Genomic DNA, 18641 nt, shown 5'->3' on the forward strand with positions numbered 1-18641 from the left:
CGCGCAAGTTGTGGTAGCAAAGCCTCCCGCACACGTGTACGTTGGAGATCTTGAGGCTCAGGCAGCTCGCCAGGCAGTCTCCAGTGGGAGGCGCTATCTGGGAGCCTACGCTTGGCTGACGTGGTGGAGCAGGCGGCCAATGGCGGACTGCAATGAATCCACCACCGCAGCTTAGTCACACTTCGGGTGACATCTCACCCAAACACTCACTCACAAACTCATCTCACGACGGTTTGGTGATGTTTCTAGACGGCGATTGCCTTGTGAAGCCATGGTGCGTGGGTCACACTCTACCAGTTCCGTTGTCTTACTCACACACGATAGGCCAACTTCCCCAACCTGAGGCGGCTCTTCATCGAGTCTCGGACGGACGACGAGGAGCGCGACATCTCACGGAAAGCCGTCAGTACTTATTCAGCTATCCAAACTGATCTCTACTGATATCCCCCTAGTTCTATAACGCTGTATTATTCATGGGATCGGTAGCCGTCTTCAGCCTCATCGCCCAAAAGCTCAACGCAGGCAAATGACGAACGCCACACACATGCCTGCCTGCCTGCCTACCTAATGTACAACATGTGTCATCATTATTCTAGATTTTGGAGTTTTTGAATCATCAAACCCCGCCTATTCCGCCTCTTCGTCTCCTCCCGCAGGCCTGGCCTTGCCCGCCGGACTGGCCGATGCTTCTTGTTTCCGCCACAGGCCTGCGAGAAACTCGTTCGTGCTCGCTTCGTCTATGCTTTTATCGTCTCGCTTCTTCAAGAATCGTGGAAATCGGAGACTCAGCCCTCTCTCGTCACTCACAAGCCCAATCGCCGCCGTGTATGTGGGACTCAGCGTAATGTCGGCAAACGCCATCTCCCACACTTCCTGCGGCTCGAACCAGACATCGGGCATCGGGCCGGAGTATTCGATAAAGCTGGGCATCTGCAGACGGGTATTCTTGGGCTCGCCGGTCTCTGCACCCTCGTCGTAGAATGCCTTGTTGGCTTTGTAAAACACGTCGGTAAATCCAGAGATGCACTTGCAGACAGCCTCCAGCGTCCCCGACTCTTCGTTTCGCACAGCCAGTAAAATCGGCGACCACCACTTGGCTTTGCGGCCCTGGCCGTGCCATCCCGCTATAGGTATCAGGTCCAGTGTGTCGAAGCTCGAGCTATAATCCTTCTTGACCTTGAGCCAAGAATCCAGCCGCTTGTCTGGCTCATACGTAGCCAGCAATGCTTTTCGCCTTGACCTTTTCTTGGGTGGCTCATTCGACTCTGCGTCTTTTTTCTTGTTCCCTTTTGCCTTAGACTTTGATATCGGGAGTTGCAATTTGGGCTCCTCCTCTTTAGCCTCACCATCTTCCCCTCCAAGATAGGCGACATCTGGAAGGTTATCCAAAATCTTCACCATGATGCCCTCGCATTTACTTTCTGTTGCCGACTTGAAAAAGCTCAACACGGTCTCTGACTCGGTCGAAGAAGCATCCAGGCTCTTGACCCAAGTAAAGCGATTGGGCACCTCGGTGAAGAGAGATCTCAGCAGTTCTCGCCTCTCTCGCAACGACCGACTGAGCAGCGACTGTCCGTTCAAGTACATCAGATCAAATGAGAATAGGCATACTTGAACAATGATGCTCCCAATCTCAACATCCTTTCGGGCTCTGTTCGTGAGAGCCTGGAAGTTCTTCAGTTCGCCACTGGCACTATCCACAGCCACGACCTCACCTTCCATGATGAAACTCGAAACGCCGTCTCCCCGTATCTTTGGCACCAGTTCTACCAAGTCTGGGTACTTGTCCGTCATCAATTCCAGATGCCGGGAGAAAATGGAGACTTTACCCTCTTCGTCACAATGTACCTGTGCGCGTTGGCCATCATATTTGTATTCGCATGTGAAGTCGCGGCCTTGCAGCTTCGTGAGCATTTCCGACAAGTCTCGAGTGATGCTTCCGAGCATGGGTCGAAGTGGGATGTGAAGCGCCAGGCCGCATCGGACGAGAAGCTCTTCGCAGACGCCAATCTCCAAGAGGTTGGGGATCAGGTCGTTGTAATTTGGACGCTTCGCAAAACAGGCCTTGACGACCTCCTCCGCCTTTGCCCATACTTCGGCGAGTTCTTCCTTCTTCAGCTTTGCGAGTGCGGGTGTGTTGCGCGTCTCATACTCGGCATTCGCTGGCTTGGAAAGCAGAAATGCTCTGGAAAGGGCAATGAGCATTGTCGTCTTGACTGCGCCGATTCGAAGATGCTGACACAGCGTTCGCACTATGAACCGACTCTCTTCGCCGCCACGAGCATCCTGCAAAAGCCGATCGACGATGCGCTGCTTGACCTCGTTGCTACCTTGGCCTTGCGTAGTCGCCACTTTGACAAGAGACTGATACACCCCTTGGATAGACAACGGCTTAGGCTTTCTGAGCGTGAAGTTTTGCTTCTTCTTCGCCTCAAAGGCCACATCACCTGCATCGCCGTACTTGTCGTACAAGGTCTTGAGGGATCGGCCGTCCAGGCCGCAGACTTGCTTCAGTGCCTTGGAAATGGCTGACCCTCCTAGGCCTAACTCCATTGATATATACGATGGTGAGATTGAATTTGTCGCCAGCCAAACCTGCTGCAGATTAGACAATGCCACAAATGATTGAGTTTGGAACACATACCGCCGGTAGGAGACTCCCCGGGTCACCTTCGATCAGTAACCGCAAGCAATTGACCAATGTGTCCACAATCTTGATGCGGCTCGCTGTCCCACTGACAAGCACAAAGCATCTAGTAAGCAGAGCGTACGAGGCATTGCCTCCATCTTTAGACCAATGCTCCTTGAGCCGTTCAACGTATTTGGATGGCTCGAATGTCAGCGGCGGTTCATCCAGCGGCAGGGTTATCGTGATAACATCTTCGTCCATGCCCGCAGATTGAAGCGCGAGAGTCTTTTTCCCGCCAAGAATGGCCACAGGAGCTGGCTGCTCGTGTACATCGGGGTGTGGTTCCGTTGAGTCTCCCGGCTCATCCTTTCGAGTCAATTCGGCTACTGCCGGCTCTCCGACATCAGCTGGTTCTTGGAGATTCACTTGAGTCGCCTCCTTGTCCCATTCGGCCTGTAGCTTGCGGGCGAGCTCTTCATCAGTTAACGCAGCGTCGGCCTTTTCCGTTTGGCAGCTACCCAGGGCCGCAGACGAGCTCCCTCCGTTCTGTTTCTGCTTCGAGAAGAAGTACTCTAGCCCTTTTGGCGGTGGCTTCTCATTTTTCGCCGCATTGTTGAGCTTCCTCTTCTTTGCCGGGCTTGACATGTTCACGGCCAGCCAAGCTTGCCCGCGAATGGTATATTTGGGCGCGTTGGGCGTGTTTGTGGGCACTTTTGCGGCAATTTTCGCATGGTTTCCGACATTACGCAGCCATGCTTTCTTCAAGTCTCGCCCAACGTGTGGGTTGGTTACTGTTCACACCTGGATCAATTACACGGGTCGCAACGATGACATCGATTTGATATGGTTGCACGTGACATATTCTGATGATGCACCGCTAAGCCCATTTGGGCCGCCCACAAGAAACGGGCACACCAGAATCCAGTCGAATTCTTCTCGCCCAAAAATGCCCCACCATCTCGTTTCTCTCCGTCGACATCCCTCGTTTCCTGTCCCCCGAATCAGCCCAAGATGAACAGCGAAGATCCGCCTGAGAGACCGGAGTACGTCTCCGGCATCATCAGCGGCCTCGAGCGCTACAACCCCGAGGCCGTCGGCACCCTGGAGACGTACCTCCAGGAGCAGTGCGACCAGAAATATACCGACTGCAATGCCAACCGCACACTGCTGAAGCTGTGAGTGCATTCCGGAGGGGGAACACGTTTCCCGCCCCTTTTTCTTCCTCGTCCCTTTTAAATGATGACTACTGTAAACGTTTCCTATTACACCGATCGTGATGGGTCATAGGCCCATCCGCGAATGACGCGAATTCTAGTGTTGTCTGATATTCTTCCCACTGCTGCCAACGACTTTGCATTTTCCACCCATGGGCACCGACAATAGTCAGCTAATACAAGTCTACGTATGCCAGGTACCAGCTCAACCCCGACCGCATGAAGGATGAGGTCGTCACAAACATCCTCGTCAAGGCCATGACACAGTTCCCCTCGCCGCAATTCTCCCTCGCCCTGCACCTCATCAACCCCTCGGCCGCCGCCACCGGCGAGCTCCACGAAGCGCTGACCAAGCTGCGCTCGCTCAACGGGCAGCTCGAGAGCGCCCAGTACGCCGACTTCTGGGCCGACCTCGACGGCGACGACCTGTGCGCCGACCTCATTGCCGACATTGCCGGCTTCGAGGACGTGGTCCGCCAGCGCATCGCCGAGCTCGTGTCCCAGGCCTTCCGCGAGGTCAATATTTCGCACCTCGAGGGCTGGCTCGGCCTCAACAAGGACAAGACACACAAGTTTGTCACCGAGGTTATTGGCTGGTCCGTCGACGCCGAGGGCATCATCAATGTTCCCGCCAACCCGGACAACGAGGCCAAGAAGGCCGAGATTCGCGAGGACGTCAACATTGAGCAGTTTTCAAGGGTTATTCGACGGACCTGGGAGGAGACTGTATAAAGAGCGTGGCGTGGGATTTTTCTTTCTTTGCGATGAATTCAAAAAAACAAGACAACGGACATTTTACACATCTGATGACAATGAGGAATTAACGTATTTCATGGGGTGGGAAAGGGTCCAAGCTACGGCGTTTTAAACAGGACATTTCATGGTTTAAAAAAGTGAAAGCGAATGCATCTAGATCTTATAGTCGCTGCTGATGGCAGCTCATTCGATCAGACAAAAAAAAGTTGAAAGCTGCAAACCACTCAACTCCCCTCCCGACATGTGTTGTGACTGTGTCATACATCAAGCGTCCAGTCCCCTCTAATGCTGACTCCCCTCCATCATAATTCATGTGTATATCAAGATGCTATATGCCTTCTGCCCCGGACTCCTTTTACTTCCGCGCGCCCTCGTCCTCCCACTGCACACCCGCCCACTCCTCGAGATACGCCGGCTCCTCCTCGGCCAAGTAGCCGGGCACGCAGTCCCTCTCGCAGACGCCGACGATGACGGTGCCCCACTCCATGCCCTCCAAGTTCATCGTCTCGGCCTCGAGCTCCGTGATTGCGTGCGGCGTCAGCTGCACCTCGAAGACGCGCCGGCCGCCGCACGCTGCACACCGCGGCATCGCGGCCCTGCCCACCATGCGGCCGACGGCGTCCGTCTTGGAGCACAGCAGCGGCGCGCCGCCAAACTCGTACCGGATGGCCTGCTCGGGGTTCTGCGCCAGCCGGTCCGCGAACTTCTGAAACGTCGTGTCCATGGCGCTCTCAAAGGCCTCCCTGTCGGCGGCCGACGTCGTCTCGGGCGCGTCGGCGTCTTCGATGCGCGCGTTGGCGGGCAGCGGCAGGTCGGCCGGCTCCGGGTCCAGCGTCTCGTAGTCGGCGTCGGCGAGGTACAGCGTCGGGTAGGGTGTGGGCTGCTGGGCCGGCGCCGGCCACGGCTCGGGTGCCGGCGGCCGGACGGCGTCGGTTATGGGCGAGTGTAGGGAGAGCGTCGCGGCAAAGGTCTTGGGCAGGTCCTTGTCTTTTGTCGTGGTCGGAGCAGGCGCGGCAGCAGCGGGCGGCTGGGAAGCAAACGGACTCGCGCCGAATGGGCTGCTGGCAGCACCACCAGTCGAAGAGCTAAACGGGTTCGCATTCGACGAGAAGGGATTCGCGCTCCCCGCCGCCGCCGCTGACGGTCCGCCTCCAAACAGAGCATCCCCCAGTCGCGGCTTGGGCTGCTCTGGTTCCCTGGGTTTCTCCTCCTGCTTCTTCGCCTCCTCTTCCTTCTCTGTTACCTTGTCCTTCTCCGCCGCCTCGTCGTCCGCCCACACTCGCACGCCGCGCAGCGCCCGGATGCTGCCCTCGCGGCGGCTGCAGCTCGCGCGCTTGCACGCAAAGACGTATATCCGGCGGTCGTGGTTGGGAAACCGCCCGGGCAGCTCGCCGTTGAGCTGCAGCAGTAGGACCATGAGGTCCTTGCAAATCTTGCAGCGTGCGAGCGCTGCCGAGGGGGGCTTGTCGGCGTCCAGCCACTCCTGCAATGAACGTGGTCAGCAAGGGCGCACCGTGGTGGTGGGATGGAGGGGCAGCTTGGGGGTAGTAGACAAAAAAGAGCTTACCGGACGGCCACCGAGGTGGCTTATCGTATCTTCTTCAGCGTCTTTCGAGGCATAGCCCAGAAGAACATTCGTCTCGGCGCATTCGCCATCCGAAGAGTCAGAGTCGTAGTCAGCCATATTGTGTTGTGTTTGGTTTGCTGTAAACCGTACTTTCTGGATGGTGGGGTCAAGATTTTTTTTTTAGGCCAGAATGATCTTGGGCAGCGCCACCGCGGGGCACGAAGCTCAACTACAGCAAAGCAGATCCTCAGCGTATTTGATTTGAAGAATAATTTTGGTATATCCACTATGTAAAGAGAGCTTTTATTATAAAGCAGATCTAACCCCTTTTTCCTTTCAATTTTTTTACATGCCATCATCACCGCCATCCGCAGGGCCAGGGCCGGTTGGTCTGTTCATCTGGCGGGCCTTGAGCATCTCATCGCACAACAGCAGATTTGAGGCAATGCTTGCGCTGGAGGCTACGCAGTTGCGGAGAACGCGGAACGAGTCAAAGACGCCCTCGAGCTCAGGGTCCATGGGCTCGCCAGTCTCCAGGTTCAGACCAACGACTTCACCGTCGTTGACGCCGTCTTGAAGAGTCGCGACTATACATCATTAGCAACTCTCTTTCGAAATTATATATATCAGAAGTACTTACTGGCATCTTGCACGTCATGCCCGGCATTGGCAGCCAGGGTCTTGGGAATGATGAGGAGAGCGTTGGCAAAAGCCTCGACACCAAACTTGGCCTTGCCCTTGATCGTCTTGGCGAAAGCGTCGCTTCGCAGGTGAGTGGCACAGGCAACCTGGAAAGCACCGGCACCAGGAACAACACTCTTGTCGACAATGGTGTTGTATACACTGCGCAGACCGTCACGGACAGCATCGTTGACCTGAGCGATGGTGTGCTGGTTGGGGCCCTTGATGAGCAGGGTAACAGACTTGGGCTCCTTGACCTCCTCTACAAAGGTGTACTTTTCTTCTGCGAGAGCCTGCTCGTAGACGAGACCAGCCCACCCAAGGCACTCCTCATTCATATCTTCGACACTATTCTGCGCAACACCGCCGCAGACGAGTTGCAGGCGCTCCATGTTGCGACGCTTAGCACGGCGCAGGGCCAGGATACCGTTCTTGGCCAGGACATCGAGCGACAGGGGATCGATACCCTTCTGGTTGATAACGACAAAGTTCTTCTTGCTGTCGTTTCCGCAAACCTCCTTCTTCAGCTCAACAATTTTCTTGAGCTTGGCATCGACAAAGCGTCTCTCGCTCTCAACAAGCTTGTCACGCTGCTCGGCGCTCGAGTAGAAGAAACTAGAGTTGATTTCCGTCTTTTCATATTCAAGGCTGACGTTGAGGGTCAGGATAAAGCAATTTTCCAGGCGCTTAGGCATGTCAGGGTGTCGAGCACCGTGGTCGAGGGCGAGACCCTTGATCAGTTGGGTATCAGCAGCCATGCGGTGCTGCATCTTCATAATCTCAATCATGTGCAGGTCGGGCTTGACGCCCTCCTCGTAGATGGCGAGAACAGCGTCGACAATGTCGGGAGTAAGCTTCGCAGCCAAAGTCGCATTGAGCTTTGTGGACAGCGATGTGCGGGCGACGCTGAGCAGGAGTTCTCTGTCGATATCTTTGGGGAGCTTGAATTTGTCGAGAAACTATCGGGCGTTATGTTAGCAGCGTAGCTCCGTGAAGCGCGTTGTTGTGGCTCGAAATACCTTGAGAGCCTCAACCTTGGCAATTTCGAAGCCGTCAGTGATGACACGGGGGTGCAGACCCTCGGAGATGAAGCGTTCGGCCTGCTTCAGCAGCTCACCAACGAGCAAAACGACAGAGGTGGTGCCGTCACCGCAAATATCGTCTTGCGCGGTGGCAGCGCGGGCAATCATGACCGCGGTCGGGTTCTGTATTTGCATTTCGCGGAGAAGAATGTTGCCATCCTTTGTGAGCTTGATCTGTAGTGTTCGGCGGCCGTTAGAAAGTGGCGTCCTCGAACGTTGGACGCGCCAAAGGAGCGGGATGGCGGGTTGTGCATACCTGGCCGGCGCCGTCGACAAGCCTAAGAAAGAGTCGGTCAGCATGTTGACAATTAAATTGTTCGCACGGTGCAACGTACATCTTGATTGTGCCCAGAGGGCCCAGGTTGGACCTGAGGACATCCTGGAGACCCTCGCCCGCACTGATGTTGACCTTTAGAGCTTCGCCCCTCCTCTGCTGGCAGTTAGCGACCTGAAATGTGGGATGTATCGGTCGGGGTCGGTGTGCGGGACGCAATACGCACGCGGGACTCGGCCTTTGGGTTGAGAAGCTGCGCGGCAGACATGTTTATCGGATTCGGTGCTGGGCTCGCTGAATGTATGTCTAAAAGGGGCCGCAGCAAGTTGGTGAGGTTTGTTCGAGGGAATCGCGGGCACACAAGTCGATGGAAGCCACTGGCAACCAATGGGTGGAGGTACACTTTTTTTCTGCCTGGAGAGCAGAGGGCGGTGTGGGGCCGCCAATTTTGGTGCGCAAGGGGCAAGGCAAGCTCAACCTGTCGCTCCTCAATACTAAAAGAGGCACCTACTTAGTTGAAGGCTGATATTTTGACAACAAGAATTGGTCAAATGACAACAAGCTAAACCGAATTGGTATAGACCCACGTAGCCACTCCACCAAGTTTTATAGGGGATAAACGAGTATTGAGTATTAATTGTACCTCTTAAGGCTGCCACGATAGCTGTAATATAAATTCGCTATGATGAAGCCGGCGGCATTGATTGTTAACTAGTTTAGGCGTCGTTCTAGCCCCTGAATCTGCGATAATAACACCTATTGTATCGCCTGTATCGCCCGTATCGCCCGTATCGCCCGTATCGTCTGTATCGTCTGAATCGTTAATCTCTGCGTCGCTACCAATTCGGTTAGCTTGTTGTCATTTGACCAATTCTTGTTGTCGAAATATCAGCCTTCTACTTAGTTACATGCACATCGAAGTCGTTTGCATCAATTCTCATCATCAAGGTCGATTCATATTTCTAGTTTGCCATGAAAAAGGACCCGAAGCCGCTGCAACTGCATACAGCCACTGTCAATCCTCCTCTTTCGAAACATGAACCCGGTCGTTCTTGATCAAAACGTCAACAACAAAAAGCAGACTCATTCAAATCATCCCATCCCTCTAATTGTACAAATAGGAAACCCCAAAGCAAATCCAAAACACCGCCCTCGCTTCCCAGATTCCAGCAAGAGTCTTATTTTAGCGACGCATTTCCCCGTGCGCAAACCCCAAAAACAGTGGGCAAAAGTGAAAAGTCCCGCCGTGAGGAGCATCATCGTTCTGTAGACTCAAAATCCACTCCCAGCATTATTGGCGTGACTTGGTAAATACCCATGGCAGAACACGGAAAAAAAAAAAGACAAAAGACATATGTGACGCGATAATAGTCATACAATAAACACAAGATTGGCGACGCTCGTCAGCCGTGTCGTATCATGAAGAAGTGCCAAAAAAGAGCTCATCATCATTGGTAAACATGTTGAACTCGTCGTCATACTTGTTCATCATCAACATGCTGGGGTCGCGCTCGAGCTGAATGAGACCGTCGTCATTGGTAAATTGCAGCATAATGTCTTCTTCTTGCTGGCCAATGCTCATTGGCAGGGTGGTGTTTGCTGCTGCCGACTCGACCATGCCGCTTCCACGAAGCATGCCAGACAGCTCATCGGCTCCCATGGAGGAGTTGCCGTCCACGGTAAATAGAGCGGCTGGTGGCGGCGAGGACGAGTGCATCAGCGAAGGGGGGCTGCGGTAGTGGCTGGCGGCGCTCCTGGCCGGAGACGCAGGCTCCTTGTCCATGATGGCCTCGGGCGAGACGTATGAGTGCAGGCTGGCCACGGATGGAGACGGAGCCACGTCCGCGGTTCGGCGGCTCACCATAGTGGGCATGGGCGCAGAGGATAGCGCAGCCATGCCCTGCATCGACGAGTCAATCGGCCCCATGTCCATGACCTGGTCATTCATGTCAAAGTCGGCCTCGGGAGAGTTGGCGACGGAGCTATCCGAGTAGCCAGAGAACGAAGACATGGAGCTGATAGACAAGTTGTTCTTTCTCCTCGTTCTCGCTGACTTGTCCATGCGCGTCTCCATGTCCGGTCGGTTCTTCTTAGGGCGGCCACGCTTGACAATCTTTCGTACCACGCCATCGAACGCACCAATGCACATGCCGCGCTGCCGATGTCTCGTCAAGGCATCGTGGCGAGCAAAGCTGTTGCCGCACTCGCAAGGATAAGGCTTGACGCCCGTGTGAATCTTAGCGTGGCGCTTGAGGTCGTGTTGGCGGACAAAGCACTTCCTGCATGTCGGGCACTGGTACTGGCGGTCGTTGAGATGAGTCTGGACGTGCGACTTGATGTTTTCCTTGCGACCAAATTCCTTGCCGCACTCCTCATACAGGCACACCCATTTGCCATCGCTGGCATCGGGACTCCGTATGAATTGGGCAATCTCTTCCGTCGTGACGCCTGTGTCCGTCTTGGTCTCGTCAATGTTGATGCTGGCAATGCTGGCGGCACTGGCTATACTGGCAATGGATTCTGTGCGGCGGTGCATCGAGCGCTTTTGGCGGTGCGCCGCAGTGACCTCTTCATAGTTTTGATACTCTGCCTGGCTGTCATATCCAGTGCCAAAGCTACCCATGTGCTGCATGTCGGGAGTGGTGTGTTGAGATAGCTCATCGGTAGAGAGAAAATCGGCATCACGCGAGAGAGCATCAAACTCGTCCATCTTCATAAACTCACTCTTAAACGTGTTCATGCTCATGTAATCGGGAGCGTGCATCGGCACGTTATTGAAAGTCTTGGAGTTGGGGAGTGGCGTGGACCGTGGAGGGCTGAGCACAGCACTGGTCATCTGGGCTTGCTGGCGCATATCTTGGAATAGGTCTTGAGCACGGGGGTGACTGCGGGTGCGTGTGGGCTTGAGAGTCTCCTCCATGCTGTCGTCATAGTCCTCGGAGAACCTGGCTGGGCGAGCTTCCTGCTTGATAGCCCGGTTATGAGGTGTGTCCCTAGGGGTGGGCGGCATATAAGCTACAGGTGTTAGACTTGAAGACAGAAACTCGGTCGACCAAGCTGGCTCACCATCCTCATGCTGGTTGGGTGGCGTTGAAGGAACTTGGGCCTCCTCACTGTTGATACTCTCAAAAATGGCGACGCGGTCCATGATGCCGTCGCTGATTCGGCGAGCTGAGCGGCGGATGGTTGCATTACCTCCGTCCGCCACCCAAGCCTGGCTGGGGCTCTCTGGGATGGCGGCATAGGAGGGCATGGACTGGGCGTTTTCGACAGTGAAGAGGTCAAAGTCCTTGGCGCTTGACAAGTTGGTACCATAGCTCCCTTGGTTTCTCTGCATCATCATGTTGACCTGCTCGGCGTAGGGGGCAAAGGGAGCAGTGCTCGACTCGAAACATGAGGCATCGAAACGTTGGCTGTAAGGGGCATGGTTGGGGGGAATCACAAAGTTTTCAGTATCACCGTGCCTCATGGCGAGGTAGGGATTCTGGTTGGGCTGCTGGCCCGGGCGTGCTTGTGTGCGTTGCTGCTGCGTTTCTCGCAGTTGTCGATGCTGCGAAGTGTTGGCTAATCCTGTGTTGTTAGTACTCATACTTACCGTGCTGTCCTGCTGTGTTGTCGTCGGTGTTAGCATTTGCTGGAAGCGTCGGGTGTCCAGGCTGAGGCCGCGACGATGGGCCGCGGCTCGTCGTCGGTTGCTGATGTTGCTGAGGGGGGTGTGCAGGTTCTGGGACCTCACCTCAGAGGCAGAGGGTGTCGAGTTTTGGCGGCGGTGTTGCCTCTGCCTCGGGTGAAGGTCTGTAGTTGGATTGGACAGCATATTGGTCGCAAGGGGAGTCCGGAATGAATTGTCGTAGGTCGAAGTTTGTCGATGATGGGAACCTGTAGGTCCGAAACTGCGAGTGCAGCGCAATCAGCATTGACTCCTCATGCATCATGCGAGCGTCTTGAGAGCATCGCCTTACCTCACGCAGCGCAAGCACAGAGCGCCGGGCTAAAAGATTGGTTTGATTCTGCTCAGTCGAGTTCGACTTGCGAGAACACGTGTAAGTGGTAAAGAGCCGTATTTCAGGCTAGAATGGCAAGCTTGTCAAGCGCTTCTTTGTAGAAGGTCTTTGCAACTCTGTAGTAGGATATACAACAGTAGCAATGGAGAGTGTCTCGTCTTCTTTTTGGCAATGGAGGGAATCAGAGATATGGAAGAGGCAAGAGGTCTGATGGTGGATATAGATCCAGGACGGAGGGACCTTGCATTGCAGTCTAGCTGGGGGGTGTCGCCGTGGCCTGTTGACTTGGTCGCCACAGCAACGGCCCTTGTCCTGGTGGTGTTCCGTCGCACCACCAACCCATCACCCGAGCGCCCCGAGGGAGGCTGCGTGAAACAGGGCAGACAAAAAAGTATGTTTGGTACGGCTCAGCGTCTTGGTCTGATGGCCTTTGGCCCATCAATGGGGTGGCCTTGTCGTAAGGGCGATACAGCAGCCATCACGGACGTTTTTGACAGGTTGTCACTGCAACGGTTCTGTGTCGCCTCGGCTCTTGTGGCACGAGGTACGGATACAAGGGCAGGCAAACTTGGGCTCTTTGTCCGCACATTGAGATTAATTTCTCTTGAAATACCTTGTATGGACTTATGCGCACAGGGTAACACCTCTTTCATCCTCTCATTATAAACGAATGGACTGCATCATCCGAATCGAGGTGGATCTACGACAGCGCTACACCACTGCATCCCTCGCCCAATAATCAAAGACACATGGAAATAGCGAGGCTCCACACAGAACGGCGAGATGCAGCCGCATGAATGAACGATTGGGCGATGGGTTCAGAGGGGTCCAAGTGGGCGCTTCCAAAACTGTTTATTCCTTCCTCTTTGGGGTTGTGAGGATGCGAAGCGACTGTAGAGACTCAATTGCAAATAGTCATAAGAAAAGTGTAATAATACTCCATCTCTAGAGTTTGAGCCAACGTCGTCGTCATGTATTGTTGGAGTAGGACGCCATAGGGTGCTCCCATCAATCAGAAGTCAATAGGTAGTTACGTAGGTCAACAAGAAGGGCCACCACAACAACGTATCAGCGTAAGCACTACGGTCATAAAGACGAAACTGAAGGGTGCTCGAAGGGAGAAGCGAGTCAGGATATTTTCCGCAATTGTATCGGAGCTGGACGAGCTGGACACCGTGTGGACTTGTTGTCTTTGACCCGGCCGGGAGGCTGACGGGGTGTTAGTGGGCTATTTGCTCTCCAACAGGCCAGGTAGTGGTCTGTTACAAATTAAAGCCTTTATTTGAGATGAGGAATAGGAAAGAAACCGTGAGGACTTTTCTCGTTCTCTTTTTTTTTGGCCAGGGAGACAGCCATAATAAGCAAGATCATGGAACAAGTACTCGTCTTTGCAGGGTAGGTGGCTAACTAGTCGCTGGACAGCAAACTGGTCGTCATGGGTCATAGATAGTGTTATTAGCACGCCAGGTCATGAATGATATAAAATGTGCAAGTATAATTTAGTTACATGTGCCCATGGAAACCATGGCTTAAAAAAGTAGTTAGTTACTGTTGAAGCGCTGGCTGGTACGGATTTGTAGTCTCAGCACATTGACTTCCGATCAGCTGTTTACATCGGCGCCACAAGCTGGCCGACCGACGTCAACACCAGCTCGCTTAAGCATAAGTTGATGATGAATAGATATTGAAAAAGCGATTTGCATTGTTTGAGAGTAGTACAGTACAAACACTAAACCTTGTTCACTCTCACTCAATACAGTATCTAGCCATGTTCGTCGGATGAGATTTCCGTAGGAATAGATACAATGACGTTGGGTGAAATAATTATGAAGAGGATCATTAAAACATATATGTATTCAGTCAATCTCATAGCTGCTCTCACTCACTGCTCATCATCGAGGTACTGCAATTAAGCGGGGCGGAAAATTCTGGGTCCGACGGTGCGTGGACGAACAGTCCAAAAATTTGGCTGTCGACGATCGGGCATGCGCAATTAGAAGGCATCTCTCAGCGCAGCAACACAAGAATGGTAATACGCAACGCTGCAGTGCGGCATGGTGAGTCCTTGAATCCACAAGCCCGGTCACTTCGAAAACCGCCGGACTAACTCCCACGCCTAGGCCGCCGTCAATTGGCCGCCCCTGTTGGCCGCTCCGTGCTCCTGCGCCATCTCACGACCGCGACCGCCACGCCCACGACCCAAGCATGGCCCGGCGCGCCGACCGAGCAGCCGCCTTCACCGCCGAAGCTCTTCTCCGCGTCCAAGAAGAAGCAGCGCCGCGACAATGCCTCCATCAGCCTTAGCACCAACACCGGCCACGAGCACCACGGGCCGCAGTGGACGCGGTCCCACCAGGGCCGCACCCCGAAGCAGCAGTACGCCGAGTTTGAGCGGGTGCAGCGGGCGACGCGGGCGACGGGCACGTTGCTCGAGCGGCGCTACGTGCCGTCGGAGCTGATTGCGCACCCGCCCGCGCCCGAGGACGTGTCCCTGGAGCTGCTCCTGGCCTCGCAGACGCACATGGGCCACAACACGTCGCTGTGGAACCCGGCCAACGCGAGGTACATCTACGGCGCCCGCCAGGGCATCCACATCATCTCGCTCGAGGCCACGGCGGCGCACCTGCGCCGCGCTGCCCGCGTCGTTGAGGACGTGGCGTACCGCGGCGGTCTCGTCCTGTTTGTCGGTAACCGCCCGGGCCAGATGGAGATTGTCACACGCGCGGCGGAGTTGGCGCGCGCGTGCCACTTGTATACCAAGTGGATTCCGGGGAGTATTACGAACCGTGACGTGATTCTCAAGAACAAGGGTGTCAAGGTGGTCGACGGCAAGGACGGGGAGCTAGAGGGGTTTGACGGGTACAAGAACAGCGCGCGCCCTCTGGTGCCGGACCTAGTTGTGTGCTTGAACCCCACGGAGAACTATACACTGCTGTACGAATGCGGGTTGGCAAGCGTGCCTACCATTGGTGTCATCGATACCAATGCCAACCCTACATGGGTATCATATACGATTCCCGCCAACGACGATAGGTATGGCATTTGCTGCGTCCCATGGCCTGTGCAAAGGAATACCAAACTAATCATTTACTAGTCTGCGATCGATTGCCGTCATCGGCGGTGTGCTGGCCCGTGCCGGTCAGCGAGGCCAAGAGCGCCGTCTCGCCGATGCCAAGAACGGCAACGTGACGTGGCAGACACCCCCATCGCTGGCGAGCCAGATCAAAAGAGACATCAAGGTGGCTGTAAACCAGCGCAAGGAGGTCATGGGCCGCATGCAGGCCAACCTCGTAGGCTTCACCGAGGAGGAGCTCGAAATTCTGCAGACCGAGTACGACGGCGCTGCCAAGTCGGTCAGCGAGGCGGACATGGTCAACATGATGGCCGAGGCGTCCGTGCAAGAGACGGCCGAGGAAGATGCGCCCGCCGCAGACCTGGCGAGCGACATCGCGGCGCGTCTGGACCAGGCCAAGGGCCACGCTTCTGCACTCGAGGCTGAGATTGCAGAGATTCGCAAGTAACCCCTGAAGCTGTAGTTTACAAGGTAGCAGGGAAAGGGGAACAACAAAGTGGGAAGAGCACCAATGTATAATTAGAATATCCAGCAGGGGCCTGTATAGCTGAATGAATGTATACTGTATACTACCTATTACCTTGCAGGACTACGCGGCGCCTTGGTGTGAGTCGGTGTGCCCTTACAAAGGCAGATGGACGAAAGGGATTGCCAAGAAAAATCGCTCCCCTCACTAAGTAAAGTTTAGAAGACGGTAATTGTACTTTCCTTGATTTCTCGTTCTTCTCTTCTTTCTGTCGGTGGTATTTCGTTGTTGCTCCGCTTGCAAGTTCCATCCGTAGGGGTAGCTCGAACATACGGCAAAATAGATAATCCCCTCCGATGCCAAACAGAAAATGCCGGCTCACCTGCGTAAAATCTGGTCCTGCGAAGTTTCCTTACCAACTGGCACGGGAAAAGACAGGCACGCACATTTCAGAACACCGCCGCAGCTGTCGAACCAGGTTTGTTCCCCTGGCCGTCCTCGTTAGTGCCGTCCGAAGATCAAGCTGCACTGCAGGGGAAGTCCCCCGGTTGCACTGCAGCAGCCCGCAGTAGTCTGCCTGTGCTGTGGGCTTTTCGCTTACAGCGGTCCGGTCACCGTTGACGGGCGTAGCCCTGTTCAGCCCGGTGTAAGTCCACTTACACCGCAGGAGTTGGGGGAACCAGGAAAATAATGACAAAAACGTGATAGTTTACGTGCGGACGTGGAAAATCACCGTCTTTATATCCACCACCTCTTCATTTACCCACCAAAAAAAAAGAAAGCCTGCCCCCCCATGCCGCCGCCATGCCTGCCGTCGTCGACGACCCGGCCAGCCCCACCATCTACCGCGTCTCCGGGCAATCCCCGTTCCCGGACCCCGGCGCGCCTCTCCCGGCCACCATTGTGCCCCGGCGCGTGACCCTGCGGGACCGACAGACCGTGGCCACCATCCTCCCCATTGTCTCCGCCGCGCAGCAGGTGCCGGCGTCGCTCATCACCTACCTCTGCGGGCAAATCAACCGCGAGATTGAAGGCGGCGACACGTACCCCATGATGGACGCCTTCACGCCGCCCGCCTTTGCCGCGCACTGGTTCCAGAACTTTGGCGCCGTCATGCTGCTCGGCGACTATTCCGGCAGCACCGACCGCATCCCCGACAGCCACGACTGGGCGCGCGACTGCCTGGGCAGCTTCTACATCAAGCCCAACTACCCGGGCCGCAGCAGCCACGTGTGCAACGGGGGCCTGCTCGTCACCGACGCCTCGCGCAACCGCGGCGTGGGCCGCCTCATGGGCGAGTCGTACATTGACTGGGCGCCGCGCCTCGGGTACACGTACAGCGTCTTCAACCTCGTGTACGAGACCAACGTCGCCAGCTGCAAGATCTGGGACGCGCTCGGCTTCAAGCGCATCGGCCGCGTCAAGGGCTGCGGCAACCTGCGCAGCCACCCGGACCGCCTCATCGACGCCATCATCTACGGCCGGGACCTGCCGCCGCCGCGCGACGCCGGGGACGCGGGCGCTGGTGACGCCGACGACGGCGTCGTCAGCGAGGAGCGCTTCGACAAGATCCGCTACTACCTCAAGTTTGGGCGGTACCCGGACGGCGCGGATCGGGCTGAGAAGAGCCGCCTGCGGTCCGCGGCGACGCACTATAAGCTGCTCGAGGACGGGGACACGCTCATGCTCAAGGACAAGCTGGTCGTGTCGGACCCGGCGCGGCAGTACGAGATTGCGCGCGAGACGCACAGCGTGCAGCACGGCGGCATCAACAAGACGACGGCCATTATTGCGGAAAAGTACCACTGGAGCAGGATCAAGGAGACGGTCAGCGACGTCATCCGCCTCTGCAAGGAGTGCAAAGAGCTCGCCAAGGTGCCACCCGGCGCGACGACGACCAGCGGCGGGGGAGTAGCGGTGGCGGCGCAGACAGCGACGACGCGGGGGGCCGTCTCCAAGCCGACAACGCCCGTGGCCGGCGTCAAGCGGTCTCGCTCTCCGTCCCCGGATAACAGCCACGCTGGTTCATCATCCACCCTGCCGCCGCGGAGCGCGCCGGAGAGCGCCCGTCACACGTCGTCTCTGACCACGACGACAGACACCGACCGCGTACTAGGTCTGCGCACGCACCACACAAACAGCACGCTGCTGCTGTGCAGCGGCCTCTCGTCCGCGCCGTCCACCGTCAACCCGCTGCTGCACCACCACCACGGCGGCGACGGCTACGCCAACCCGAGCGACATTTCCGTCGTGCGGCCCTCCCAGACGACGCTCCACAGCGGCGGCGGCGGGTTCCTGCACAGCAACGGCCACGCAGCACCTCCCAATGATGACGACGATGTCTATCAGCCCATTGACCCGCAAATCATGAACCACGACGACGATGCCGCGTTTGACGGCTACCACCCGCACGCCGACTTCCAGGCGTTGTTGAACGCGACCGAGGAGGATGACGGCGCGGCGGCGGCGGCGGCAGCGGCGGCCGTGGACCGTGACCTGGAGATGTTGATTGAGCACGGGGTGGGTGTCGTCGACGGCGAGGACGACGGTGATGACTGTGGTGGCGTGCTGGGCAAAGTGCACAAGACGCACGGTGGCAGCGCGGGGCTTGAAAGTAATAGCGGCGGCGGTGGTGAGGGTGTGGCAGATGCCGACATGGACGATTTGGATGATTCATTATTGCGAGACACGAGAGGATGGACTTGACGCGGGTATTTTCCGGAGTTGAGTCAAGCTTTAACAAAGTCTCTACATGATACCCCCTTGAAAAGTTGGTAGAGACGCCGGTGTATATACATGATATTTTGCACATAATTTACAACAGAAAGACACATTTGATCCAGTGTAGGTGCTTCCAATGGAAGCTAGTTCTCCATAGAATCTATAGAGTTTATG

General features: G+C 55.9%; 7 protein-coding genes across 7 annotated transcripts; 3 read left to right on the forward strand and 4 right to left on the reverse strand.

Annotated features, from left to right (window-relative positions):
• Positions 1-627: 627 nt before the first annotated feature.
• CCM_01290 (DNA ligase I, putative) lies at positions 628-3274 on the reverse strand (the record flags this gene model as incomplete). The annotated part of the gene is made up of 2 exons (XM_006666446.1): positions 628-2595; positions 2645-3274. 2 exons carry the CDS (start codon positions 3272-3274, stop codon positions 628-630), a joined length of 2598 nt encoding a protein of 865 aa, XP_006666509.1.
• Positions 3275-3640: 366 nt separating this feature from the next.
• On the forward strand, positions 3641-4575 carry CCM_01291 (eukaryotic translation initiation factor 3 subunit EifCk, putative; the record flags this gene model as incomplete). Its single annotated transcript, XM_006666447.1, has 2 exons — positions 3641-3804; positions 4041-4575. The coding sequence occupies 2 exons, from the start codon at positions 3641-3643 to the stop codon at positions 4573-4575; spliced, it is 699 nt and encodes a 232-aa protein (XP_006666510.1).
• A 379-nt stretch (positions 4576-4954) lies between these two features.
• CCM_01292 (PDCD2 domain protein) lies at positions 4955-6283 on the reverse strand (the record flags this gene model as incomplete). Its single annotated transcript, XM_006666448.1, has 2 exons — positions 4955-6082; positions 6167-6283. 2 exons carry the CDS (start codon positions 6281-6283, stop codon positions 4955-4957), a joined length of 1245 nt encoding a protein of 414 aa, XP_006666511.1.
• Positions 6284-6511: 228 nt separating this feature from the next.
• On the reverse strand, positions 6512-8471 carry CCM_01293 (T-complex protein 1 subunit zeta; the record flags this gene model as incomplete). The annotated part of the gene is made up of 5 exons (XM_006666449.1): positions 6512-6753; positions 6807-7806; positions 7867-8103; positions 8186-8377; positions 8430-8471. 5 exons carry the CDS (start codon positions 8469-8471, stop codon positions 6512-6514), a joined length of 1713 nt encoding a protein of 570 aa, XP_006666512.1.
• Positions 8472-9620: 1149 nt separating this feature from the next.
• Positions 9621-12020, reverse strand: CCM_01294 (C2H2 transcription factor Swi5; the record flags this gene model as incomplete). Its single annotated transcript, XM_006666450.1, has 1 exon — positions 9621-12020. The coding sequence occupies one exon, from the start codon at positions 12018-12020 to the stop codon at positions 9621-9623; it is 2400 nt and encodes a 799-aa protein (XP_006666513.1).
• Positions 12021-14233: 2213 nt separating this feature from the next.
• CCM_01295 (37S ribosomal protein MRP4) lies at positions 14234-15728 on the forward strand (the record flags this gene model as incomplete). The annotated part of the gene is made up of 3 exons (XM_006666451.1): positions 14234-14264; positions 14328-15240; positions 15302-15728. The coding sequence occupies 3 exons, from the start codon at positions 14234-14236 to the stop codon at positions 15726-15728; spliced, it is 1371 nt and encodes a 456-aa protein (XP_006666514.1).
• Positions 15729-16550: 822 nt separating this feature from the next.
• On the forward strand, positions 16551-18452 carry CCM_01296 (histone acetyltransferase Spt10; the record flags this gene model as incomplete). The annotated part of the gene is made up of 1 exon (XM_006666452.1): positions 16551-18452. One exon carries the CDS (start codon positions 16551-16553, stop codon positions 18450-18452), a length of 1902 nt encoding a protein of 633 aa, XP_006666515.1.
• Between the last annotated feature and the right edge of the window lie 189 nt (positions 18453-18641).

This window comes from Cordyceps militaris (assembly GCF_000225605.1).
Source record: "Cordyceps militaris CM01 unplaced genomic scaffold CCM_S00001, whole genome shotgun sequence".
NCBI classification, from domain to species: domain Eukaryota; kingdom Fungi; phylum Ascomycota; class Sordariomycetes; order Hypocreales; family Cordycipitaceae; genus Cordyceps; species Cordyceps militaris.